We start from the raw sequence: 27,779 nt of genomic DNA, 5'->3' as shown, positions 1-27,779 counted from the left end.
TGCCTCCTCGCCGTCGCCTCCTTGTGCCCCCTCAGCGCGGTGACAGGGCGCCCTAACCCCCCTCAGCCCCGTGACAGAAAACCCTGCCCCCGGCCCCGTGACGGGGAGCCCGAACCCCCTCAGGCCCGTGACAGGGCGCCCGAAACCCCCCCGGCCCCGTGACAGGGCGCCCGAACCCCCCTCAGTGTGGTGACAGGGCGCCCTAATCCCCCCCCCCTCGACCCCATGACAGGGCGCCCTAACCCTCCTCAGTGTGGTGACAGGGCGCCCTAACCCCCCCCAACCCCGTGACAGGGCACTCTAATGCCCCTCAGCATGGTGACAGGGTGCCCTAACTCCCTCTCCCCCACTCCCAGCCCTGCAACAGGGCACCCTAAACCCCTCCCCCCCCCACACACACACCCGGCCCCACAACAGGGCACCCTAACCACCCCCCGCCCCGGCAACAGGGCACCCTGACCACCCCCCCCGCAACAGGGCACCCTGACCACCCCCCCCGCCCCGCCCGGCCCTGCGACCGGACACTTGCCCTTCTCCTGGGCTCACGCAGAGCGAAGGACCTGGTGTTCGCAGTCTGCCTGAAGAAATGGTGCGGCCTTGCTCGAGAACAAGCCCCTCGCGGAAGAAAAAACAGCTGCCCAGCAATACAGGTAGGTGCAAAATGGTGCCTGATAGACCTGGTAGTAGAGCAGACACTCTCAGCCCTTCCCATCTTAATCCCTACCTGCTCCCCATGACCTTACCGTGGGAGAACTGGCTTTTCAACTGATTCAGTGGCCCATCAGGTGTCATCTCCATGAGGGAAGTAACAGCGATGTAATTCACCCTGAGTAAGAAGCTCTCTTTGATGCCTGACATCACACCACAGAATCCCCTCCAGGTTGTACAGTGGAGCAAGAGCAGGGTTAAATTCCAACAAATACCTGCTTTATTCGTTAAAAAAAATGCAAATACATGAATATCAGTTATTAACAAACCCTATATTTGGAGGACATAAAATACCCGTTTCTTTTAAAGCTTCATTGTCAATTGAAGGAGGAGAAAAGTGACTGAGGAGGAGAGAAAGGTTTTTTGCAAATTACAAAAACAAACAAACAATAGCTGCGATGTTAAAAGGAACAGAAAAGCTTGTCTAGCCCATTTGGTTTACAGGCACAGTCTCTGTTTATTTCACACTCAATGCACTGCTGGGGTTCTGCTTTGGGAGCGTGACTAGGGTGCTTCTCATTAGGACTTTTATAGAGGGAAAAAATGTCTATTAAAATTAGGCAGGTTCTGTCTCTCTAGGGAGCGTGAAAGGGACTGGAGTGTTTCCAAGCTCTTTCATACTTTGCTACTCAAGTTTAATCTAATGTTCCAAATGAAGCAAGCTTGACAGCCTCTGCAACCTAGCGCTGATGTGCGCGCTACATCACAGGCCTTGCTCACGTCAAACCTGGCCTGCACGTGAGCGCCTACAAACTTCAGTTCCTGGGGAGAGCAGAAACCCAGGTAGGAACAAGCGGCACAGGGTGGGCAAGGCTACGTTAATTAGAGCGGGATTTTGCCTGATTACTTTCTGGAAGGTTCTTCTATCTTGGGCCCAAAACACTTGTTCTGCAAATCAAGATCATGCTTTTAATCCCATGTATGACCTCTCTGTCTGTCTCCCTAATTAAGTATCAGTTTATGTGTTCAGCCCACCACTGAGAGGCCTGGCGGGTTCTCCTCACAGATATCTGCTTGACAATGGGCTTACAAACATGGGAAATGGAGAATTCCCAGAGACAGACTGTGTTTGCAGGGTTTTGAACAACACTGTTGTCATTCAGAGACAGAAGAGGCGAGCCCCTTCACACCATGCAGTGTGATACAGTACTAGCACGAAATCCCAGGCTCCTCAAGCACACTTCAGACCCATCCTGTACATCCACATGCAGGATTCATCAGGTTCCCCAGTGAAATACCTCTAGAGCAGAGCAGTGTGGGACAGGAAGTGAAGGAGAACCTTACAGTTGTTGACATCGCAGGTGTCCCCACTGAGAGAAGCAATTCTTCTGGCAGCCTGTTCTTGGAGTACGTTGAGAGCCAGCTTCACTAGGCTTGAAGAGATGTAGGTGTCACCTTCTCAGAGAGAAGTGAAAAATAGCAAAGTACTCACCAGCAAAGGAAGTAATAGGTGCACCTAGCAATTTCTGGCTATTTCTCAGTCTGTCTGGGATCCCAAATCAAACAGCTCCCCATGCTGCCCTCTCTCATGAGTGAGTTTGCAACCTGTGCCATGCAGCTACCTGCCGTGAACACATAGCTGGCTAGCTTAAAGCTAGCTCGAGCCTGTCTCTCTCCTGCCTGCATGTCCTATTTGCTAGTGGCGAGAACCATGTCCTTGATGATGTGTCCCTGCTGACGGTAAGACGTGTGCCCTCGGGGGGTAACACAGCGCTGCCTGGCACCACTCTGGGTCAAAAAACAACCCAGGGAGCTGTACTCCTGTCTCCGCACTGCACCGCAGCAGCAGGCCCTTCCCAGGCAGTTATGCAAGAGGGAGGAGGATGGAGCTGCGTGGCACAGAGCACATCCTGCCAGCTGCGCAGGAGCCCTGAGCGAGTGTCCCCCCTGGCCAGCTGCAGGGAGCCAGCTGGAGATCCAGGGACAGCGCAGCAACAGGTGACAGTGCTGGCCTGGCCATGTGCTGCTATGCTTTGCTGCTAGACCTCTGCTCCCTTAGAAAGAGTAGCAGTAAGTGGGCTGGTGCAGTTACCTGCTGTGTGGTCAGTTCTGCATGTAAGGCCATGAGGTTTCACCTGGGATACAGATACACACACACTGCCTCTGGCACGCTGTCAGTGGTACAGGGCAGAACTGAGTACTCCTGTGACAGCAGAATACAGAAGAAAAAAAAGATTGAGGCATATCAACATCTCCCTTCAAGGCCTGTGTGCTACACTTCCTCAGAGACCCTCCCCGCCACCATCCCGTCATCTGGGTCAGGAACCTTTCCCTGTAAAAGAAATGCATTTTGTGCCGAGAATCCTGTTGGGACTCCAAGCAGACGCAGGTGTCTGCAGCCCATACTCCCATCCCTAAGGGTGGGGAGGAACAATGCAATAGCAAAGTCAATAGGAGAATAGGCACAGTCCCACTCCAAGTTGTTTACTCACTGGCTCTGAATACCAGCAAGAGGAGAAACTGGTAACTGCACCTCTGTAAGAAAGAGGAAATGGTTGAGATGGCTGGGCACAGCTAGGAGCCTGGCACTACTTACTGTGCAGAAGGAATCCTATCAGCAGGTTGCACTTTTCACCCACCGCAGCCACCAGCACCTGACAGGGTTAGTGAGGAAGCAAATCCCAAAACAGGTGGTCTGATCCAAAATGTGTGTCATCTTCCATCGCTGCCATCAGTGACCTTCCTCAAATGTGAAGCATGTGGCCTCACCTCCATGACCTCTGTCAAGAGAGTCCAAGAGATCACACAAGGCTTCTTACTGGAAGGAAGTGTTGAGAAAGTCCCATGCTACTGCTGCAGAGAGAAGAGTTATCTCCATGCTGCTAGCACAGTCTGCCAAGAGATTTTGAGAGTCACATGGGGCAGCCAAGCCAGAGGCCTGGATGTTCACCAAGGAGCTGAACACAAGACCCAGAGGATCGAAGGACCAGCCAAGAGGGGATTGCAGCAGTTCAGAATACCCTTTCAAAACAGTTAGCAGACACTGGATGATTCCAAGCACCAGCTAACAATAGGCACAAGACAGCCGGGCATCCGGTGCACAGGACTTAGTTTTGTGGGAAGAAAGCAGTGTCCCTTCCTCAGTGAGAACAACAAAGTACCTCACGTGGCGAGAAGCTCCTTAAGTGAGGGTGGTAAAACGCAGTGCAGTTCTTGCTGGGGGACTTCTACTAATGAAGTTCATTTAAGTCAGTATTTTCCACTTAGCGCAGACAGAATTAAACCACTATCAGGAAACCCATCCCAGGCTCCTTTCCATCATGGCCTAAAGGCAGAGCTTTCTCAGTCTTTTTCTTTACTTTGGAGAAAGTTGGATTTAGCTTTTTTTTTAGTGCTTATTTTGTTCTAACATGAGCCTTCCTTAGACAACCCTTGCATATTAATTCATAAATTAGTTTTCTGAAAATGTTGAAAGGGACTGTATTACAGTGCAGTTCATCTTAACAAGCTTTTTGTAGGTACCTCTACCAAAGTTGTCTGAAAGTGAGCAAACTTGGGAATTGCTGTACAGCTTACACTTTGCACAATATGTGATTTAAGATGATATATACAGTCAGGTTCTGCTTACCTTCAAAGATCTCCACACAGCAAGTTTCACCTCGGACCAGTAGAACTGGGTGTGAATAATGCTATATACCATATAATAATTGCAATGCCAAGATACCTTTTGATAGCTTAGAATACTGGACTTTCTTTTTGTTTCCCACTATAGCTACTGTTAAGCACATGTCAGAAACAAATGTAAGCATATGCACTGTGAATATGAAATACATAATTCCAAGACTTCTGTAACATTGTAGCAGATCACACAGTGGAACAGGGCAAAGATAAGCCAAGGACTAGTACAGAAGTAATGACAAAAAAAAGTTTCAACCAAAGCCAGCTTTAATACTGCTTGAAACAGATTCCTGTTTCACAAAAGCAGCAGATGAAAGTGAGTCAGTGTCCCTGCTTGTGCTGGTGCACAAAGGGGACTGGCTTCTGGCAGCTACACCTTAGTGGAGCCATTCTCCATCACTGGCAGCATTAACAGGGGTTCAGGCTCTCATCCCAACCGCCACAAAAAGACCACAACAATTCCGCATCAGTTCCGTGTTTTATTTCCTTAGATACTGTTACAGACTCGGGGCACCAGGAAGCAAACATGAGACTACTGAGGACCGTCTTCAAACATTGTATCCAATCAGGCCACCTTTGCCTATGATCTCACCAATGTAAAACCACATCAGCACCTCCGTGGCCACCAAACCGTTCCTCAGAGCTTCCTGAAAGACAAAAAGCCACAATTTACAGCATTTGTTGCTGCAACATCTTCCTTTCTTGCTTTTCTAATCAAACGCCACGTATGGCTAGCAAAGCAATCATCCAGTTCACAAGACAGTTTAAGCCAAAGTCGGAAGTGCAATTTAGGGGTTATAGCATTCATCCACCCCTCAGCAATCAGACCCTATTATTAAAATGGCTCTAAAATCTTAAGACGACCATCATTTGTTATTTATGTTTTTAGAGCACTTTAAAAAGACCTTTTTTAAAAGCACAGGTGCGAGAAACAATTTAATTACAGTGCCAAGCAATATACTGGGCCTATGATGTAGCTGTACCAGGCTGTTGGGCAAATCTGTTACCTACTCATATTCTGTTCACTCGAACAAATAATGGAAGGGGCCCAAGGAACAAAAACACATCATGAATATAGATGTGGAAGGGTTAAGACAAAGCTGATGCATTAAAATGCTTTCAACTCTTGACCTATCAATTCCTTGAGCTTCAAGCTGTAATGACAGCAGCTCAACTGTTTTTCATGGCGCAAGCAAATCATTTCAAGCTAGCATGCCAGTGGTTGAATCAGGTCTTGGAAAATATTATTCTGTACAGTGAATATCTGTGGCTCGCAGACTACAATTGCCAGAAACTGAAGAGGTACTAGAACTGCTCTGTTTCTGAGCTTATCCAGAAAGAACTACAAAATTTTTGTACATATAATTTTTTTGAAGTCTAACACCAAACAAAACACATCTTCAGACCGTTAGCTGTAGCATCAGCCCAGGTGCCTGGATTCAGAAACCCCTCTTCAACACACATCAATCCCAGTGGGAAACAGTTTCACAAAGAGCAGGAGAATTTGGAAGGTTTGGTAGGAACAGCACTGTGTTGCTTTCCTGACAAACATTGACTTCATCTGTACTACCTACTTCCTCTGTCACAGCTTCACTCCTTGTCCCCTTTCCAATTAATTTGCATTAAAGGACACTAAAAGACAACAGACACTTCACAACAGCTGAACTTGCTAAATATGGATTCATTGCCACATGCTGATTGCACAGAAAAGGAAAATCGGAAAAGGAAACAATGTTCATATGAAAGTTAAGATAATTTAAACCTATTTGAATTTACAAGGCTTTAAAAAAGAATACAAGATTTCTGTCACGGGCAGGTCAAGTCCTAATCACAGGTGAGGAAAAAGAGTCCATATGGGCAAACGGAGTATATGCAAGCTACACAAATGCCTGACAGTGGATTTCTCATTTTTCTTCAGACTCATCTGGTACTTGCATCTTCACGGACAGGCTGGTGCACGGGATGGACTGCAGAGCTTATCTAAAGCTGTTTGGGCATTCCTGCGCTGACAGCAGGCACTGTCTCTGTGCAAGCTGCAAATTCCAAACTACGAAAAACAGTACCATAGTATCGGTATACGTGACCACCACATGCGGTCCCTCAGAGACAAAACAAGACAGTAAAAATTACCTATTCAGACAAAATTACTTAGCGCGCTGAATACACTAAGGAAGTTATCTGAGGAAGGAAGCTAGTCTGACCAAGGTTCTCTGCAGGGGGGCAGATAAAAGGGAGCGGAAAAGCCTCAGACAAATCAGAGCACAGAGGCAATGGGACACCTCTTCAGAAGGACTCAGGAGAAACAAAGGGAAAGGTCCATGGGCAGATGATAAAGAGAGAAGAAATAAGTAGAGATCTGTAGCTGAGGGTCTGATTTAACAGCAGAAACCATTTAAAAGATTTTAAAAAAAATTCTGAGCATTCCCAAGGACCTCATCCAAAGCACCAAGAATTCTCCAGAGCGATGGCAGATTTATTTTAACTAGCTGTCTTGTGCCCTCTCTCCCTCAAGCTACCTAATTAGTGGCATTTGAGAATCCTGTGCAATCAGTTTCAGCCTTTGGGACCATGTGACAGATAGGAGCACCTACCTGGCCAAAACTGAGGGAATGGATATGCCTAAGCTAAGAGAGCTCTGAAGTCCACAGTCTCAGCTCTTAGGCAGAAATCCAGACACAGGGACTGAGCATCAGAATGCGCTTAGAGACTTCAAGCAAAGAGCAGCACATAAATTGCATCCGTACTCTCGAGGCTTACAGCGTGCGAGGATTAACAAGGTGAGCACAGATCCAGAGATCATCAGGCTAGAGAGGGAACTCTTCCAGGGCAGTATGAGATACACATGTTAAAGCTCCCCTCTACATAAAGTGATTTATCCATTTAAAAAAAGAAAAATCTTTGTAAGCCATGTCTGAAATTAATCACTGTCTTCGTCTGCAACTCAACCTGATCAGAACCATTATGGAATAGATTCTAAACCTCACCACAAAATAACACTTGGGGATTAAATACAGGTTAAAACACTATCAATAAATACTGGAAAGGAGAAAAGAGAAAACAAATGTACCACCTTGCTGTTCACCATATAGGCCCCATGAAATTTTTATTAAAGGCACAATGACTGCATTCAGAAGTGCCAGTGACAGAAAGACAGCTGCAGATGCAAAGCATAAAGATCAGCCCCTAGCTTTGCTAACACCTGTATAGGGATGCACTGGAGAAGAAGCGTCACAAACTGCAGATGTCTGACTGAACAAGCCCCGTAGCAGAGAAAGCTCCGAGTTTAAACGTGACCTGGTTTTGTAAACAGGGATCTAGCGAGTAGCCTGTCTAAAGTGACAAACAGAGGCAGCATGCTGGACTGCAGAAGGCAGGCTGCGGTTTGTGCTGTTACACGCAGGCCAGCTGTAAAACGCGTTAGCCAGGACAGCCAGAGGGAAGGGCCCTCGGGATAACCGCGCGCGTTCCCAGCTAGCGTGCCGTTACCCGGACTGTGAGCTGCGCCAGGCGGCCGGACTGAAAGCTTCTGACCAGAGCCTTCATGCTGTCGATGGCCTTGGGGATCTCGGCCGGAGTCGGAGGAGCCAGCTCGACCTTCGCGTAGTACCAAAACGTGGCCAGGCGAGGCTTTGAGTAAGCCACAGCAGCTGGGGGGAGGAAAAAGAAGAAAAAGATGAGGCTGAACTCGCCGGCGGCCGAAGAAACGGACCCGCGAGCTGCGTGCGGCTGCAGCGCAAACCAAGCGTGCGCCGGAACGGCCGTGGAGGGGCGGCGAAGCGGCCTGCTCGCCCGCGGCCGCCGCCGCTCTGACCTTGGGCACCGCCAGCCTCCCCGCCAGGGCCGGGCCGTGCCGGGCCGGGCCGTGCCTGCCCTCCCCGCGGGGCGCCCCCGTCCCCGTCCCGCTCACCGGAGAGCAGCTGCGGGCCCTGCACGGCGACGCGCTGCAGCAGCCTCTGCGCGGCCTGCGCCATGGCGACCGCCGGCTCCAGCAGCGAGCGCAAAGTCACCTCCGCGCCCGCGCAGGCACTGCCCCGCCCCGCCGGGCTGCCCGCCCGCCGCCCGCCCCGCCGCGCAGGCGCCGCCGCCGCCAGCCCGCCGCCGAGGACCCCGGCCCACGTGCGCCGCGCCGGGGCGGGGCCCTGCGCCGCGCCGCGCCGCGCCGCTCCGGAGGCCGCGGGTTCGAGGCCCGCCTCCCCCCCCGCGAAGGCGGGTGCCTCTGCTGAGGCCAAGCAGAACTGACAGCCCCTCCCTGCCTGGCGCGGCTGCCCCCCGCCCACCCGGCCCCGGGAGCCGCACACAAGAGGGACAGCGTAAAGGCAGGGCAGGATTTATAGTGTACCTTCAGGAGTATGTACATGGCTTATGCACAGAGGCAGCACAGTTTGAAACAGGCTTCCACATGCAGCAGATGCTCCCAACTTACAGTGCTTAAACTCAATGGCTGGGACAGTGGGGACTGCTATTAAAAGCTCCTGCAAGGCTGTTCTTCAGCAGAACAGGCAGTCTGTCTCTCTCTCCCTAGAAGCCAAAACAAAAAAGGCTTTTCTAAAACTAGGACCTCCCTCCTCCAACTACAGAGTGCCATTAGTTGCTAGACCTTCACAGCCAGCTGTAAGAGTCCTAAATACTTCATTTTTCATACCCCTCAACTGCCATATACCACACCAAAACCAAACCCCGGTTCACAATCAGCATTTACAAACTTGCATATCCCCCTTCAGTCCTCACCAATATCTAAACTTAAGAGCTGCTGTGGATGCAAAGGCATTGTTTTCACATTAAACATAAGATTACAAGTTTAAACAACTTGGGAGCAAATAGCAGCAAGAGAATGGAGGTTGGAGTAGGGAGGAAGGTTTTTGGTATCATTGAAAATATAACATGGCAGTCATTAGAAACAGCCAACACAATCAAGAACACTACAGGGACAGGGCACCAGGACAATCAAAAGAGGCTAGGAAGCTGTAGTGCAGTGGAAATTTCTAATATTAAACAGTAAGTCTTAAAAGGAAAGTTGAAAGAAGGGGTAGAAGGGAAGGTTCTAGGAGAGATTTCAGATGTGGTGGCAATGCACTGAATGCATTCTTGATTAAAGTGGCAAGTTTCATGGATGCTCTGGAGCACCAGCCACCACCCCTGCAAGGCATTTATCTTGCAAATGATTGTATGTCTAGAGATGTAGGTTTTTCTTCATCAGTTCAGTGTGTCCTCCAGCTCCTCCTTCTGCTTTTTCCTCTCTGCAAGCCATTGCTGGATCTTTTCTTTAAGCTCTGTGTTTGGTCTAATCTGGTCCATAGTGAGGGGGCTCCGATTAAAAGGATCCGTCTGGTCACTGAAAAAAGTAATAAGGAGATTAGTTGTCTGACAGCCCCATCCTAGAAGAAACAGGAAAGGCAAGCTGGAAGGATCAGCATGATCTTCCTGCTATTAAGTGAAGTAGACTTGCTCAGCTAACAGAGACCAACAGGTGTTAATATCATTGGATAAACGAAATCTACCACAAAAAGAGTATAAATTGGAGATATCTACTGTCAACTCACTTCCTTCTTATGGCCCAATAAGATAAGGATGAACGAGGAAATATTCTGGATGTATTAGTAGAGGAAAACATGCAGTCATTTTGGACAAGAAAGAGTGAAGTAGAAATATCTGCAGTTTGCCAAATAAGTCATCCTTCACTAAAGAAAGCTTGCATAATCTCTTCTGCACTTCCATCTCTGGACTCAAGTCAATGGAAATGCATTAAGCATTGTTTTATGCACTTTTGCTAATGTCTGAAATTTATTTCAGGAGATGAAATTCTACTCTCCCAGGTCACGTTTGAGACAAGCAGATTATGAACACTTCTAAGCACAGTTATATTAATGCCCTGGACTTCACACTAACTGAATAATTTTGGAATGAAGGAGACTACGTGCATATGTGTACCCTCCCCACCCCACTCCCAAACTTCCAGTTCAGGAAAGCAACAGTACTTGCCAAATAAAAAACAGTCAGTCAATGAAGGAAGCTTAACTAGAGCACGGACACAGTTAGATCGCCTTGCGTACCTGAGCAGGTGCCTGGCTATAGTTGACCTATCCACAGTGACGCGGGAAGATGGCAATACCACAGGGTCTGACATCAGAGTACTCATGATAGGATCCAGAAATTCATCACATGCGTCTGCATACGTCTCTTCTTCCTGCTGCTGACGGTCTGCAAGAGACTGATAGAGACACAGAACTTTTAAACACCAGGTTTCCTGGAGCTGTTCAAATTCTTTCAAAAACAGGTGAAAGAGCTTACTGAGCGGACACCTATATGCTCTACCAGTCCCTTTTTGCTCATAACTAGAAGCAAGGTATCACCATCACTGAAAAATCTCTCACTGGAACCTATAAACCTCACAGCTGGTCAAGTAGATGGTTACTCAACATACACAGTCACTGTTAAAATATGCAAAAATGTGAGTCGGGTCTGGGAGCCTGATATAAAAAGCAAGACCTGTTATTTTTGCACAGGAAAATAACTGATAGCCTTCTGTAGCCAGGAAATCCAGGCCTAGTTGTCATCAAGTCACGCATTTAGTTTTTCATGGAACATGCTCGAACATCTGTAGGTACATTCAAGAACTATACGCTAAAACATTAACAGATGCATGTTGAGAGGGAGCCTTCTGAGTTGCCCAACCAGGCATTTAAGACAAAGCAGCATTTCCCAGAATTCCAGCTTCACAGCAAAGATGCAGTGATAAATCAAGGGAAAAGGATGCCAAGAACCTTTTTTTTTTTTTTTTTTTTTTTTTGGTTAAACTTGCTCCACTTCTTACCTTGATCCTCTCAGCCAGGTTACTGAAAGCCACTATCATGTTGCCAGGTTTATTGATTTTCTTCAGAACCCTAACTGTCTGGGCAAAGAGCGTCGGTGAATAGGAACGGCCGTCCTTGGGCACTGTGGCACAGAAGTTTTCTTCATCCCTGGACCACAAGTTATAAGAGAGCAGGAGTTTAAGAACTCACATTTATTAGGCTGCAAAACACTGTCTACACAGTTGCATTACTAAAGCAAAGAATTGAAGAGATAGGGAAACCATAGAAAAGCTTGACCTTAAATTAAGCATGTTTTCTTAAATCCTCTCCAAAGCAACACAGGGTTTAAATTTAACTGTGATCATGTTTAAATTCCATTCCTACTAGCTGGGTTGCAGCTGACTTTCCTGGGTAATTTAAGTTTTACATAATAAAATGAATATAATAAACCAGAAGAGCACAACACACCTCTGAGTGCCCCCCCTGCCTTAGGGATAGGGGTAAGTACATAGCACAGTTCAGTTAAAAAAATTCCCCAAAAGAGACACTCCCATCCCTGACAAAGGAAACTGCAGCGCTGTGCAAACCAGGATCTTCACACGACTGTAGCTGGAGTTCTCATCCTAATGCAAACATTGATTTGCACATCAAGTCACAGTTTAAGCTAAATTAGGTTTCAATTTCTTTCCAAACATCATCCATGTTCAGACTACAAAATCTCTTCAGCACCTGTAAGAGCGCTAAAGACAAAGTACCCAAAGGCCATTCTTCTCCATGAGCATCTCCTGACATCCCACACTCCAGCTCTCGCTTGTCACATACCCAAGGTTTAGGTAGATCGTACAGATGTCAGAAACTAGCTGCTGCGGTTTGAAGTCAAACTCGCTGAAATCCTTGACTTTCAAGGCTCCCATTTTAGGGCCAACCAGGTGTTGCAGAAAATAGTTTAGCATGGAGATGATGCGCTCAGCAAGAAAAGGATGCACAAACAGGGACTTAATTTCTGCAATAGAAACCAATAGTTCCCTGAGCTTCACAATAATCCAGCCCTCTGACAATCCTTAAACCAAACGAATCCCCCTCCCGTTCCCAGGCAGTGGCCCTCTCCGGTTTCCAGAAAGATTTGCTCTCCCTACCTGATGTCAGGAAGGCCAGAGTGCCAATGGTTTCATTGGACATGATGTTGTGAAAGCGAGCCAGCTGACCGAACATCTGCAGGCTGGACTCCTTCTCTCGACGAGCCTCCTGGGACAGGCTGTCCCATTCACCACGATCCTTCTCTATCTGCTGAACTTTAATCTTACTGAGGTACTGTAAAGACAGTAGGGAAGCACATGGGAGCGGCAGTCTGAGCATATCACCACCTTTACTAAGTGGAACGCTCTCCTTTGAACCAAGCAGTCACTTTAGGACACAGAGGCAGATGTGTTCAGTAAAGAAACACTGAAAATGCCTCCTGCAGCAGCCTCAGGAGAGTAGGCAGGAAAAGAGGCAACGAAATCTAAACTAGACTGCTCCCTTAACACCGGCTGAGAACTTTTGGCATGGAAAGGCTAAGAAACAGGATGTCTACAGTGGGTATGGATTGATGAAAGCAGGGTTTCTGCTGGTGGTACCTTCAGTCTGCAGTGTTTTGCTAGCACTGCAGCTTTGGCTGGTAGGCTTAAAAAGACACTGTTTTCCAGACTCAGTCTCCTCTGCTGAATCAGTGTAATCTCACAAGCTTCCTACTGTTAACACCACGTTAAGATTTCAAGGTAACAGTAACAAATCAAAGTCTCACTGTTGATCTGCCTAAACTCAGGTGAAAGAAGAGGGAAAAATCAAACCATATTTGCCAAGAATGGAATGACTTGAGTTTATTAAGATTCAACAATTGTGATAAGCTATAAATAAGGGCCTGCTTCTGTGTTAATTTTTTTGCATTCTCACCACCCCATGAGACTTGATGGCAAGATTTCAGATACCTGTTCTGCCTTGTTCCATTCCCATAGGGAGGCCAATTCAGAAAGTGAAAGTTGCAGAAGCTTTGAAGAGATCTCTCACAATCACATGTTTAACACACACAGAACATTCACTTAGACAAACATTAGAAAGTTTACAAACGTTCAAAAACAGCTGGGCCATATCCATGTCCCCTGTGTTTTCTGCCAATCTCCAGGCAGTCAATTCTGCTACAGGGAAGTGCTTCCAACAAAAACCCTCTCTAGTAGCAACGAGAAGCTCTGAAGGGTGTGGTGACACAGTCATCACACACCAGGGACACGAGTTCAGCTAGAACTGACGCCCCATAAACCCAAAGGAAAATACTGTCTGGAAACAAAAGGGACCTTTGCTAGGACAACAGAACGCTTGCGGAAGGGCCAAGAGAATTTGGTAATCACAAACTGCAGAACTTGTTCAAAGCCTGGTTGTGTCCGGATTAGCAACAGGCAGATTTCCTTGCAACTCTCCTAGCGTACTTTTTTCTTGAAAAAATAACCCACCCTTTTGTTCCCTTTGTTCTAACCTGCCTCCCAAGTCGGAGGGAAAGGAAAGTGCCTTGTATGCTCTAGTCCCAGACCTCAACATACTTCTGCCTTAACCCCTTCTTTCAGGACATTTGCTGCTCCAGCTTTGAATCTCTTAAGACTACGAACATGGCTCACCTGAGTTTCCTAGCAAGTATCTCCTGCAGAGAGACATCATTAGGAATTAGAATGAGCTGACATTTTTGTAGTGATAAAAGGTCAGTATTGTAACCGGCCATCTTCACAGGAGTGAGACCCGTTTCTTACATGATGTCTACAGCGTATTTACTAAACCCTACCTGTATTGCTTCATCCAACAGGAAAATGGCATCGTTCATGAGCAAATTAAGGAAACGCAAGAAGAGAGGGGGATTCATTGCTTCAAGGTTCTCTGAGGCATAATCAGCCAAAGCCTACAAGTAACAAGAAAAAGAAAGCAGTTAATGTTCTGTCACAGCCCAATCTGCAGGACAAACCTGAATAATCCAAGAGCAGCTACATAAGCATATTTATAAATACACCTCTTGCTTTACCTTTATGCTCTGCCGGTATGAATCTGTGCCCCACATGTATCTCAGGATGGGATACATTGGACGGCGGTAGTTAAATTTCTGTTCAAACTGATGTGGGTCACCTAGACATAAGCAAAAGCAAGAGAGCATCTCAAGTCAGCAGTGGGCACAGACAGGGATTTTTAATTCCTTTTTAAAGTTTGCTTAGCTCTGTGCTGGGAGCAGGCCACACTTCCTTCAGAAAACTAAAGAGCTGACTTACCAACACAGCCAGTTCAAGTACCGAATGCATCAACTCCCAGCAAGCAGCCAGCGAGAAGTGCAGTTTCGCTGCCCCTTTTCTAAACAAAAGGCTTCATCAGTTCATACTGAATGTGACTAGTCACTGATGCAACCAGGCCCCGCATTAAACATCAAGAATGCAAGACAAGCAAGTCCTGCAGAACAAGTGCCAGGCCGCAAAGGCAGGGGAGGCCACTAGGGGCACAGCTTTTTTTAAATCATTGCAGTAGTTACCTGCATACTTTTATAATAGCAGCAGGCAGTGCCAATGTGTACAGTTAGCGTATCTGGCACAGGCAAATGGTAGCGTCTCTGGCCAGGAGGCTGAGGCCTGGAGTACTACAGCAGCCGCCCACTTGCCAACAGATACATGAGAAGGGCAGCACCCCCTGCTCTTTAGCAATGCTCTAGTTCCAAAAAAAAGGAAGTGCCAATTGCAAAAGTAGGACTATAGCAAAACAAATCAGTCCTGCAGAGCCCCCTGGGAAGAAGGATGACAGTCTGAGCTACATATATGCATTCCCTTTAACTGTATGTATTTCCTGTTGCTCTCATGGGATTACAGAATCTGCTTCTGGAGAAGTCAGCGGAAATTTGTCACTGATTTCAAAGCAGTACAAAAGATCCCACAAAAGAAAAGGATGAGTAAGTACCCATTATATGCATTGCTAAGCTGAAAAGCTTAAACTCTGGGAGGTTACATTTTATAGCTATGCTGTAGTTCTGCACAGGTCAGAAGTTTGGAATGACCAATGCTTTTGCTGGACTGCTCTCTGCCTAAAATGACCTGGCAGTTTAATGGAGCACAAATGGATTTGTTCATTTTCATTGAAGTACTTCAAAACCTGGAGATACTCCCCCTACAGATTCTACAGGAGGAAGACAACCTCTCCCCTTTCATGCTCACCTGTAAACTCAATATCCACAAAGACCTTGATAAGCGCCTCAGCAAGATGGGCTGCATTTTGGTAAGAGCAGAATACTCGTTTGCGATGAAATACACTGGAGACAAGTGGATTCTGGGCCTGATCTAAATGGGGCATCACAGCTTCCAGCACTTCTGCCAGCTTGGCTCGCAGATGAGGATTTTTCATTCTGGAAGAGAAAAAACAAAACAGATCCAAAATGGCAGGAGGGACAAGTGCGCTTAGTTCAGAACACACTTCGAGAGTCACGTCTATCTGTACAGGACTGGCCAGTCATTGCACACCATTTGTAAAACTACCACTGGGATTCAGCCACTCACTCTCAATAGTAGAGCCACAGGGAAAATGCATTCAATCAATACCTGTGGTCAAATCTCAGGCACACAGGCCAAAAGGGTATGGGAACTTTACAGCTTTTGCTTTCATCCCTCCCAGAACAGCATTCTGGCAGTGCATACTACCAGCAATGCATTCTTGCTTGTCAGTTGTAGCTTTTCTGACCGAAGCTGTGATCCCAGCTCTTTACTTAATTGTCCAATGACTTGTTTCCTATTTATTCTGCAAGTCCCAAGTCCTTTGCCTGCTGAGTGCGCTTTCCAGTACATGGCAAAATACTGAACAAGGTTAGAGCATAAGTCTTTTATGTGCTGCACAGGTGGGGCACAAGCTGAACAAGCCACCCAAGGTCATGCTGTAGCTTACTGCCAAGAAGGACTAGAACTTGGATCTCCCAGGGCCCAGCCCAGATAAGGGGAACAGTATATCTGCAAATAGCTCTCCAGTAAGGGAAATCTCCATCTGCTCCTACCACTTCTTTGAGTTCAGTGTATTTACCCTACAAATATAAACAAATGACCAACAGAAATTTAGCGTATGCAATGTCATCTTAGCAAGAAGATCAATACCCCTACTCATTCTTGTTCAGTGCTTTGTTACCATGGTGGAGTTCATAGAGATACTCAAAACACATCAATCACAACAATGTCCTTTAACTACCAGCAAAACACACAGCTCTAACAAAGGAGTCTCATATCAGACAGGAGCACAAAATTAAAGTTGAGAGGTTCTGCTGGGAAGAATGTCTTATTTTCCACATATTGAGCAACTACAGCTCCCACTGACTTGATTTGGAAATGCAGGTACTTATTTCTTAGAAAAAGGAAGCTGTTTCTCACAGCCCTAGCAGGAGTGCTTTAGTTGTCCTCGCTTACAGCTAAGGGACAATATTATTTCCTTCTTGGAAAACAAAACTGTTTCTTAAACTTTTTCAGACTGACCGTTACAAGCAAGAGTATTCATGAATTACTAAAGGATGGCAAATCCTTCCAAACTCTGTTTTTTGTAAGTATAATTCCTAATCCACAGCCAAATGATCACAAGCAGTATGAAAAAAAGCATCCATTCTACACAATACTTGTTTGTTTCCTTTCATAAAGCACCATGGTAAGTAGCAGAACAAAAACATTTTCATGTACACCTTAGATACAGATTTCAATCTGATGCATACTCCTACTTCCTCCTGCAGCCATCAGACACATGCACTCTTGAGAGAGGAAACTGCCAAGGTAACTCTAAAACATAGCAGCAACTTCCTCAAGAAAAGATGTGTTAAACTTTCTAGACAACATTTAGAGATGCATGGCAGCTTCTTTATGTAGGGAATTGCAAAGCAGATCAGTGAGCAACAGTTACTGGACTGGCAATGGCCATACCTTCCTCACTGTTAGTGTTCATTAACACCTAGTTCTACTTGGTTAGGCTCCTGCATAATAAGACTAATAAGTATTTAAACACAATTCCATTTGTGCCTCATGTGAAGCACAAGCCTTTCAGGTAACATTTCTTGTTTATTATGCCTCCTGTGGGCAGAATTTTTCCTTTCCACTGAGATCAACCAAGTCACAAATGTCTAAACCAAATCTCAAGACCCCTCCGACAATTTCCTCTTGCTTCTTTCCATCTGGGTGCTTTGCAGATAAGCATAAAGAGCTTACGTGGAGCTATACGTACCTCTCTACATCACCCATGAAAACAGTAACAAAGTGAAGGACGTGCTCCAGAGAATCAGCAGAAGTCTCCAAGATGTCATCAGCAAAACGGCGCAGGAAAATGAAGAAGTCACCCAAATTATCAGCAAAGAACTCTGTGAACAGAGATTATGTATTAGTTCTTCTGCAGGAAGCTTCTTTAGTCTGTTTTCTAGCCGTCCTTGTACACTCACAATGCCCCGCCTCCTGGATTCCAATTAAAGTTTCTAGACCTAACTGTTCGTATTAGGAAAAAACACAAACCTGAGGGATACCCAGCCAGATAAATTGTATAACGGATTCACCTCATCTGTCTCAGAAGTAGCCATTTACAGGGTGAAACTCAGCAGCTGTCTGCTGATAATATGCATTGTTAAACAGAAAAGCTCAAGGGAAGAAAACTCCCAGATGACTGACAGCACAAGGAGAATTTCACAAATGGGGAAAACAGTAAATCAATACAGTATTTGGCCAAACTTAGCAACTCAGCCGTGAGTGGGATCTTCTGAAGGTCAGCAGCAAACAATATCTTAAGTATGTCCCCTCAAAAAGCCCAACACTTTAAAAAGTTAGTGATCCCTTTCAAAGGCAATGTTCCATGCAAAGAAAAATGTTATCAACTGTTGCAGTGCAGCCTGCCCTAGAGGAAGAAGAAGAAAAAAAAAAAAAGACTTGTTTGGACTATTCTTTTTCAGTATTCATCCAGATGGTACCAGGCTTAGCTTGTCAGATGGACTGAGACATCTCTGTTCTCTCTTTGGAGCTTATTACCTTGCTGTTGACATTTTTGAAGTTGTGACCTTCACTACACTTCCCTACAAGTTCTACAATCCTTTTCAAAGATACCATGTCCTACACATTTAAGCCAAGAGAAAACCCACATGCTTTGAACATGTTAAGGAATAAGGCCACAGTGCCTAAGTATTCTAAACAGAGTATTACTTAAGTTACATAATAGTTGGAAACTTATCTGCAGTAGCAGTAAACAAAGATGTCCAGAAAGACAAACCGTTTCACCTGGTACATAAGCCAATGCACTCTTTTCCACCCCTGGCAGTGGGAACGTCAGCTCTAGAGGCTCAGTCCCTTGGTTTCCTATAGCCAGCTGGACCAGGAGAACCGCCATGGACACCTGCAGGTTCAGGCAGTTCTGGAGCATCTGTGGCTCTGTCATCGCTGTCTTCGTGGAGAGATAGATGGTCATCAGGCGTTCAAACTGTTCCCTGAGACTGTCAGCAGCAGGGCTAGAACTCTGCTGAGCTTCTCGCCACGCTACTTGCAGGCGGTGAAGGCTTTGGTTTATCTTTACCATCTGGTCATGCAACCTACCCAGAAAGAAGGCAATGAGGAGATCAGATAAGGCAAATAGGTTTAGTACAGACTGCCTAAGCAATAAGTTAGCACACACTTTTATCCTGCTTGAGAGGACTGTTCTCTGCAGCTGGCAGAGCAAAACTTGCCATGGTGTCACGCTTTACCAGTTGCGCTGCTTCCCTCCAAATAAGCAGCAGGAAGGTTGCAATATAGCAAGTGTCCTTTGATTCCACTATTCTCAAACTGTTTCCTGTGAATACTCTGCTTTTGGGCCCAGCGACAGGAAGCCTTTACAAAAATCCAAGACAGGGTTTGTTTGGGAGGAGGCTATATGCTACTGAAGAACCAGGGAGGTCTGCAAAGGGAGAAATCTGGTAAAGCAGTTACTCCATAAGCACTTCAGAGGTCTGCGTAACTAGCCTACACAGCTGTAAACCTTGTTGGATTACCAGGGTCAGGGATTCTGTATGCCTGAGAGATGCCTGTGAGCTGACATTTCCAGTTTCCCAGCAACAAGCCACTTGCATAACTTTTTCATCTATTTCTATATTTAGATAATAAACCAGAAGGGGACTATGCTTGGATCAGTGGTGACCTCATAGTATCCAGGCAACAATTTGCAGAGGGAGGCTAAGAAAAATAGTGCTTTCTGGTGTCCAGAAAATCACTTCCTAGAAACAGACAGCTACCTTGCATTTCTGCTGAAAATAAGCCCCATTTACTGGAGCAGTTCAAATAGGCCGCACGAGGCAGGTATTCTGCCACTGAGATGCTCTCTAGTATATAAGCAAGACAAAGGCCTGTTCTCCCTGAGAACAGATCACAGAGGCTGAATGATTCAAGGCAATCCAGCACTTCAGTTATTCAGATTCCATAAATAATGTGAAATCCATGAGACTGTTGGCTTTCACAGTGAACACAAGCGAACGGCATTTCAGAAATGAGGCAGCCTGGGGCTAATCAAAAATGCACACTGAAAAGTATTTGGCAGCTCAAGTGGCATACTATACAGTTCTGAGTATTTCTAAAAATGTAAATAGCCGTACATGGATACAAAACAGCACTGAGAACAATCTTTTACCTACAGCTTGAGCATTCACCTTGAGCATATCAGATATTATCTGAGCCCAGACACATTCTCTCAGTCTGCAGGTTGCAATAACGTTTTACACCTTCTCAGAGGTCAGCTCATTAAGAAGACTCACACAGCTACAGAATAGTTACCTGTGAAATCCTAAGTGAAGAGTGTATTGTGTTAGGACCAGGTTTTCTGTTACCAGATTGTAGCTGTTCGCAAACTCTGGCTCTTGCTCAGTCAGAGCAGGTATCAAACAAGTTTCTTTTTCCAAACCTAGAATTGAAAGCATCACTGCATTAAGTCCTAACCAAAAGTGTGAGTAGGAAAAGAGGACTGAAGAGAGCTCAAGTTCTGCTAAAAATATGGAATGACTGCTACTGATGCTGAACAACTGATGCTGATGTTTTATTTGTTCTTAGCTTCTCCTTTGCTCCTCTCCAGTTACTGATTTAATTCTCCCTTTACAGGTATACAGTGAGAGTGCACTACTGGGAGAGGGAAGGAATCGAAGAAGAGCCCAGAGAGATCCCCTTGGTAAATCATTGCTCAGTTTTCTAGCATACCTTTCATATGTACATTCTTACTCCTCCTCTCCTCTTCATTCAGCTCCTTCAGGGCACAGTAAGTAGGGTTAAATGTAAGCAACCTTGGAGATTTTGGTTTGCAGAAGGGCTGGCACAGCTTCAGGAGGGCAGCTCCCAAATTCAGGAAGAAGGCATCTGAGGCATACATCTGGAAGAAGATCTCTGGCATCTGATTAGCCCAAATTTTGGTACGACCTGCGTTAGCATGGAGACAGTTTCCCAGCCAGGACAGAATCCTGTGTTTGGTCTCAGGAGACAACTGCAACAGGTTCTTCAGCAGCTGGTAGATCTTCTCATGGAACTGGGCCATAAACTGTTAGAGGGAACAGAAGGTGGTTGAAGGAGTCATTATTGAAAGTGGCTCATTTTCCATGTTCTGTCATTTAGGACAGTAGTGCTTTCAAAGTTGGCCTGGGTCCAGACTGCATCCTACTCTTAAAGGGCAAGATTTTCAAAGCAAACTATGGCCAGGACAGCACTAGCAGTCACCTGTCAGGCAGGTGTGATGAATGGGTCAAATCCTGAGGCCAGCAAAGAATAATTAGGGACATACTCAAAAGCATAGTCAAGAAAGAGCAAGCTGTTTCCATGGGGAATAGAACCAAAATTCTTTACACATTTTTGGCATAAAGAATGACCCCGGAAGAATGCATGACTAGGAACCCAATTCTCTATGACTAACTTCTGCACACGAGTTTATTTCCCTGGAGAATGAGGATTATATTTATTTCCTATTTTGTGATGCTTCACTCCTTAACTTCTGAAATATTCTTTAAGATCCTCCTAACACCATCCACCTAAGGAGGGAAGCTGTTTACTGTCATAATTAGAGAGAATATTGCCTGTCACCTTTTCTGCTTGCAAGGTAACAGGACAGTTACTGAAAACTATTGCACAGTGATTTCAACATCTTCATGTACCATCCTCTTAAGTTATGGTGCTGGTATATGTTCTACAAGTACCCAGTTCTTTTTATAAAGCTCAGAAAGCTACTACAGTAAAATATATGTTGCTCTTAAGCAGCACAAAACACTTGATCAATACAAAGAGTTTAGCTCACAACATCCTGATGAAGCAGGCAACACTATTCTTATTTTAGAGATGGAGAATCCACAGCTCAGAGCAGTTCTGTAACTTGCTTAGCCGCAATCCAAACTTTAAAGAGCCAGTGGTTAGAACACATCTCCTGAAATCAAGTCTCCTAACTTTAACCCTCAAGTGAAAAGAGATCAATAAAATACATTAGGAAGCACTATTGGCACCCACCTGATGGATGTTGGACTCCTGAACTTTGATCTCTTGTGGACTGGATCGGGATGGATTCAAAAAATAGCCATGATTCTCTACTACACCAGGAGTCTTTAACAAGCAGGAGATATTTAAAATGGCACCTAACAAAGTCTTCTGGTACATCTGTCCATTATTAGGATCCTTGGGCTGAATATAATCTGCAAAAACCTATGGAACACAGATGATGGACATGCTGACGTTTATATCAAAATCTCAAAAAAAGACCTTATGGCTTTGGATCAGGTTATCATAAACTATCATAAACAATACTAAGACAATACTATTGCAACTGCTTGGGCCCCTTCATGATAAAATAGACCAAAAAGTAACAGTTCCCTATAGTGCTAAGAAACATACCTTTGCTATATCTTTCTGCTTTGTGAAATAGAGGAGCATATCCAGGTAAGTGTACAGCAGGATCTGGCAAAGGTCCAGGTCTTTGATTCTACCCAATAAAATATCAAACACTGGAATCATGACTTCCCCAAATGTCCGTACTTCCTCATCCACTGTTAAGGCTTCTATGACCTCCTCCAGGAACTCAGTCATGTCTTCAAAATCTAGCAAGAGAAGCAAGACTATTACTTAGAGTACCCAATAGAGCCAAACTTCAGTGTGTATATACTGCTACCTAAATATAGCTCTCCCCCCCCCTTTTTTTTTTCCAAACAATGAAAAAAGCCAGATCTTCACCCAAGTCCACATTTTTCCTGCAAGCTTTAACAAGCTCAAGATCTTATCTGCTATGTTTATGAAGACAAGAACTGATATATCTTATCTACTGTGGGCCTAAATATTTCTAGAGTAGCTCTGCAAACACCAAGCTTCTGTTATTCTTTAGTCACATTTTCCTCAATGGAGACAGGTGATCTCACTGTCATCCAGACTGAGAATTTTAAACCTTAAAAGGGCTTAACGCATTAGTTACAGAAAAACGCAACTGGAACAACAAAATAAACTCACAACATTAGTGGTCACCTTCGTAAGCTATCAACTATCACTAAGGAATCTATCAACTTAATTCAGTCAAACTTACGTGCGCCTCTCAATGCTTCCAGCATCAAGTCCACCAGCTGTTCGTACACGTTCTGGTTGACGTAAATCTCTGGGGTAAGAAGAACAGTGCGAGTGTTCGACACAGTCAGATTTCGGCACCGCACCGCAAAGGGCAGCAAGTTCTCTGGAACCTTGGTTATCTGCACAGAAAGAACAAGACACATTTGTCTCTTGATGTGGCAACTGCTTATATCCACTTCTTGCCATTATTTGCCAACTTTGTCACCTCAGACTCCAAAGCAAACTGTATAACAGTTACCTTCTTTTTCATGAATTTCTGCCTACCTCTTCTCTTGCTCTCTGGAAGCAGGCATAGAGGTAGCGTAGAATCTGTTTCTCTCCTGCATCCCTATCTGCAGAGAGGTTCTGTGTGCTAACAGATGTCATGTAAATCAGGTGATTTCCAGGCTCCTGTAGCAGCAAGCGAGTAAACAGTGCCTAGACACAGGCAAAAATACACTGAGAATAGAACAGTCCCAGTAGATAAGAAATTGCTTAAGAAAAGAGAAGCCCCTATCATCACAGGCTAAATTGTTTCTGCCCAGGATAGCTCTTCATCCCTTAGTAAGCAACTTAAGAGGGCTAAACAAAGAATCCTCACACTTACTCATTTGCTGAACTAACAATTTCTCCCATTGCCTTTAAGAGTGACAGCAGTTCTACTGATTGGAAGTTATTTTCACCAAATAATCATCAGGAACTGCTCTGACATCTCTGCACAGGTGAAACTGAATGCACGCATGAACACTGATCATAAAGTTCTGCGTAGCAGCATAACAGACGGCACACTGCTCCAGTATCACTAACAGGAATGTTTGCCTCCCACAACGGCACACAATTGTGCTCTCCTGCCCCATCCAGGTTAAGAGATTTTCTTCCCCCTCCCCCAAGCCCCCCCACTCCCCTCCAGGAGCAGGATACATTTCTGCAGTCACCAGAAGGGGACAGAATAAGCTAATTCTAAACCTTTCTAAATATCTTATTCCCAAAAGCCTGTGGCCATTTCTAGCAAAGCTGCAACTCACTGCTCTGTACTGCACTATTCAAGATACATTATGCATGTTTTGCAAGGAAAAAGAAGTCGTAACTACTGTTGCCAGAGGAACCTGACCACCTGAAAACCTTATTCTTTCACTTTGCTCAAACTGAGATGTTTCTTATCAGGGCCCAGTAACTGCAGTTACTGCCTGATAAAAAAACAAACAGGCACAGAATTTTGCTGTTCTCATCTGACAGAAGTCACCATTCTGCTGCACGTAGGCAGCCTGCAGCTCTCTACAATGCTGCTCCAAAACAGATTATCGAGAGGCAACCAACTGTTAGTATAACTAAACAAAGAGCTGAGCAAGCTGGTTTTTTTAAAAACATAGCATGCATGAGTGAAGCTCTCCTTGCCTGTCATTAATGCTTTATGACAATCGCTGTCTTAAATAGAGGATATTAAATTCCCTATTTAGAATTAGGATTTTGAAAAGATTCTGCCAGCAAGCATTAGCGTATCATTCATAGCATCTACCTTAGCTCTGTTTCGACAGTTAATCAATTTAAAGAGAAAGCCAACATGCAAGAGTACCTGTTCAACGTTTTCCATGTCGAGCCAGTCCTGGTCATCGAGATCTGCAGCCATTTCTTCCAAATACACACAACGAGCTGGAATTCCATTTCCACTCTTCATACTGGGATCACCTGGGAAAAAGTACAGTCAAACTTACTTTACTCAAACTAACACAGAACACACCTACAGACAGTGAAACAGATACCCAGGATACTGCCTGTTACAGAGAAGTGCCTGCTACAAGAACCTATAGTAAAGCATTTGCTCCCTCCCAGCTTTCCAGTCCCGTTTCAGATAGGCCTGACAAACTTCTCAGATGCTTTTTGCACTGTTGCTTAAAACAGGTTTCACTCTGGAATCTAACATGACAATTTTCTTACAACAAACACGTGCTATGCAATATTACAGCCTATACTGACAGTCTGTTTTCAGGGAAAAAAACCCATATATTTGGATGTAAGCAAGACCCCAGCCTCTAAGGTAAGCTTTTATAGTTCATGTCCTTATCCTGAAGGGCCTTATTTGGCAAGAAGAGCATGAGCTCTTTGGCATTCTGGGACCAGAGGTGCCATCCAGGTGCTGTTTTAGAGCCTCTGGATGACACTTCTGTTTGCCACATGCAGCCAGAAGACATTCAGAGGTGCCGATTCTTGTGGGTTTTGTGTCCCATTTAGGGGATGGCAGCAGAAATGATCATCTTTAGCAGTTATGCAGTATTATTCTGATTCTTATTAATGAACTTTGGACCAATCACTACAGGTGAAAGGCAACCACATGAGCTCCCATAATGGCCTTAGAAAAATAAGATATGCATCTATAGAAATGAAACAGCTGCATGGTCCTAGGACACAGATTCTCTCTACTTAACATATTTTACAAGCTTTTCCACCGCAAACAAGAAAACATGTTAAAACACGTGAAAAACAAGAAGTGTTAGATCTGCAAGGCAGGGGCTGTGCCTTCTGGTGCTTGCCCAAGTGGCAGCACACTGGTGCCAAGTTTTCTCAGGCACCCACGTGCCATTACAAAGCAAACCGTAGTAATAATGGAAAAACAACACAGCACATCCACAAAAGAGCACTGGATTCTGCAGTCACACACACCTGGCAGCAGGCTTTAGATTTAAACTCGACTCAGAGGAACCAAGTTTGCAAGCTTTGTGTGTAACACACACCCATAACTACTCCCAGGGCTCAGCGACTGCATTTGCCACGTGAAGTTCAAACCCCCGGCATTCTGGCAGCTAACAAGAGCCTTCAGCGCACGAGCACTTACTGTTATCGAGAGTGATAAGAAAGATCCTCTGAATCATGTGATTGATGTTGAGCTGCTCACATAGCTCCCGCTGGGAGCGGAAGGAGCGGCTGATCTCGGCCACAGAATAGTCGCAGTCATCCAGGCTCTCGGAGATGCTGTTATCCGAGTCATCTTGGCTGACCGAGGTTTCATCTGGAAAAAAGAGCTCCTAAGTGCCCTGCTGACCCCAGAGGAGGCAAAAGCTACGACTGTGCAAGAACGAGGCGCACCAACGCAGGAGTGCAGCGATTGCGACAGGGCTCTACCGAGCAGCCAGCTCAAGCCCCTCCCACCCTCACCCCCGGTGAGTTCAGCTCGGACCGCGAGAACGGGCGTGCCTTACCAGGAAAGGGCCCCAGCTCTGCCCCCGCTACAGATCTGCCCCCCCGGCCTGCGGCTCCCCCGTACGCACTGCCCGCCTGCGGGCCGCCCAGGCCCGGGGCCGAGCGCTGCCGGGCGGCAGGCGAGACCCGGGGCCCGGGCGGCCGGCGGCGGCCGCGCCCGCTGACCTGTGAGCTGCCGCAGCTGCTGCTTCTGGACGGCGGCGAACTGCTTGGCGTCCGCCACGGAGCTGAAGAGGGCAGCGAAGGGGTTGCTGGAGATGCTGTTGTTGTTCTCCTGGTCGGTCATCTCCCCTCAGCGCCGCGCCATGCGGGCCCGCGCAGCGGCTGCGGAGAGAGCGCCGATCAGCCCGCGCCCCGCCACCGGCGCCCGCCGCGGCAGACCGCCCTCCCCGGCTCCGCACCCGGGCGCCGCCGGGGCGCCGAGCGCCCGGCCAGGGGGCACCGGCCGGCCAGCGGGGACCGGCCGCGCCAGGGCCGCCCGCCGCTCACCGGGCCCGGCGCGCTCACCTCCCTGCTCCGCGGGGCAGCGTCGCCCGTCACCACGCCGGAAAGCGTCATCACTCCACGCCGGAAGACGTCATCAGCGCGCCGGAAGCCGGCAGCGGAAGAGGCGGGCGCTTTTGAGGGGCGCGCGCAGCAAGGAGCGGCTCCAGGGCCTAGCGGGGGTCGCGGGGCGGGCGGTGGCGCCCCCTGGCGACGCGGCGGGACATGGCGGACCTCCGCGCCGGCAGGGGGCGCCCGCGCGGGAGGGCGCGCGCGGGAGTGTCCACGCAGGGGTGTTCATGCGTGTGCATGACGGGGGTGTTGACCGACCCCCCCCCCCCCCCCCCCCCCCCCGGCCGGTGGCGGGTGCAGAGGTCCCAGAGACACCAGGCCGCATCTCAGAGTGGCCCCCCCCCCCCCAATAACAGCTGGTGCACACACACACATGGAGACACGCGTGGGCCTGCGTGTGCTGCCGCACATACATGTCACACTCGTGTGCAGGCAGCAGCTCACAGCAGTCACCACGCACATGCACACAAGGCAAGCCTGGCTTTGTGTAAACACCCTTTTTTTTTTTTTTTTTTTCTTCCTTTTCTTTCTTTTTTTTTTGGGTAAGCAAAAGGAGGTGTGTTTTTTTTTTTTTCTTTTTTTTTCCCCCCTGAAAAGTCTCTGCAGTTCTAAAGTGTGGTAAAACAGCAATCCTTAATAAAGAGCTATATATTACTGCTTATCCTACAGCAGTAAGTGTGGCAATAAAGCGGACACAGAGCTACTGCAAAAGAGGCCCAGCAGCGCTGGGCTGGCGGGGGGGGTGCAGGGTGCCCCGGGGGGGGGGGGGGGGGGGGCAGGTACACCCCACACAAGGCCCCATGACCTGCTGTGCACCTGCATGTTGTGCTGCTGTTGCAAAAGCAATATGGGGCCTGTGCTGGGGAGGGGGGGGCATTCTGGTGGGGGGGGGGCAGTGCGGGGCAGTGGCCTGGTTCCCAGGGCCGTTGCGGGGGGGCAGTCCGGCCCCGGGGGGGGGGGGGGGGGGGGTTTGAGGCAGTCGAGTGGGTCCCATAGCTATTGATTGGGGGGGGGTGTAGGGGCATCAGCCTGGTTCCCAGGGCCGGTGCGGGGGGGCAGTTCTGGGGGGGGGGGTGGTTATGGGCAGTGGAGGGGGTGCCATGGCCATTGGTTGGGTTTGGGGGGGGGGGGGGGGATGTCAGGCACAGGGATGCTGCTGTGCAGCGCCAGGACACATGTGCACACGCACGCGCGTGCACACACACACACACACACACACACACACACACACACACCCCCATGACCCACTGTGCACCTGCATATTGTGCTGCTGTTGCAAAAGCAATATATGAACTGTACTTTTTTTTGGGGGGGGGGGCATTCCGGTGGGGGG

At 47.0% G+C, this 27,779-nt stretch overlaps 2 protein-coding genes and 1 long non-coding RNA gene across 4 annotated transcripts; 1 reads left to right on the top strand and 2 right to left on the bottom strand.

Annotated features, from left to right (window-relative positions):
* The first annotated feature begins 483 nt into the window (after nucleotides 1–483).
* Nucleotides 484–25,343, top strand: LOC135326272 (uncharacterized). The gene is made up of 2 exons (XR_010386800.1): nucleotides 484–650; nucleotides 20,234–25,343. It is a non-coding gene; the product is annotated as an uncharacterized LOC135326272 (long non-coding RNA).
* LOC112991638 (ATP synthase subunit g, mitochondrial) lies at nucleotides 4,786–8,393 on the bottom strand. Its single transcript, XM_064504166.1, has 3 exons — nucleotides 8,234–8,393; nucleotides 7,813–7,973; nucleotides 4,786–4,973 (listed from the first exon to the last, which is right to left on the bottom strand). The coding sequence occupies exons 1-3, from the start codon at nucleotides 8,295–8,297 to the stop codon at nucleotides 4,875–4,877; spliced, it is 324 nt and encodes a 107-aa protein (XP_064360236.1). The 5' UTR covers nucleotides 8,298–8,393; the 3' UTR covers nucleotides 4,786–4,874.
* LOC112991645 (ubiquitin conjugation factor E4 A) lies at nucleotides 8,638–26,507 on the bottom strand. 2 transcript variants are annotated; one of them, XM_064504164.1, is made up of 20 exons: nucleotides 26,399–26,507; nucleotides 26,057–26,215; nucleotides 25,527–25,700; nucleotides 24,270–24,382; nucleotides 22,982–23,134; nucleotides 22,677–22,836; nucleotides 21,998–22,200; nucleotides 21,617–21,808; nucleotides 20,330–20,663; nucleotides 19,913–20,039; nucleotides 18,392–18,699; nucleotides 17,358–17,490; nucleotides 15,329–15,516; nucleotides 14,161–14,261; nucleotides 13,927–14,040; nucleotides 12,254–12,428; nucleotides 11,940–12,120; nucleotides 11,138–11,285; nucleotides 10,377–10,534; nucleotides 8,638–9,658 (listed from the first exon to the last, which is right to left on the bottom strand). In XM_064504164.1, the coding sequence occupies exons 2-20, from the start codon at nucleotides 26,175–26,177 to the stop codon at nucleotides 9,520–9,522; spliced, it is 3,222 nt and encodes a 1,073-aa protein (XP_064360234.1). In that variant the 5' UTR covers nucleotides 26,178–26,215; nucleotides 26,399–26,507; the 3' UTR covers nucleotides 8,638–9,519. The 2 variants fall into 2 exon arrangements, with proteins under 2 accessions (XP_064360234.1, XP_064360235.1); XM_064504165.1 differs by having other exon boundaries at nucleotides 26,381–26,488.
* Nucleotides 26,508–27,779: the final 1,272 nt, after the last annotated feature.

The sequence above is a fragment of the Dromaius novaehollandiae genome, unplaced genomic scaffold, assembly GCF_036370855.1.
Source record: "Dromaius novaehollandiae isolate bDroNov1 unplaced genomic scaffold, bDroNov1.hap1 HAP1_SCAFFOLD_84, whole genome shotgun sequence".
In the NCBI taxonomy this organism is placed as follows: domain Eukaryota; kingdom Metazoa; phylum Chordata; class Aves; order Casuariiformes; family Dromaiidae; genus Dromaius; species Dromaius novaehollandiae.
This window is presented reverse-complemented; position numbering and strand designations above follow the sequence as displayed.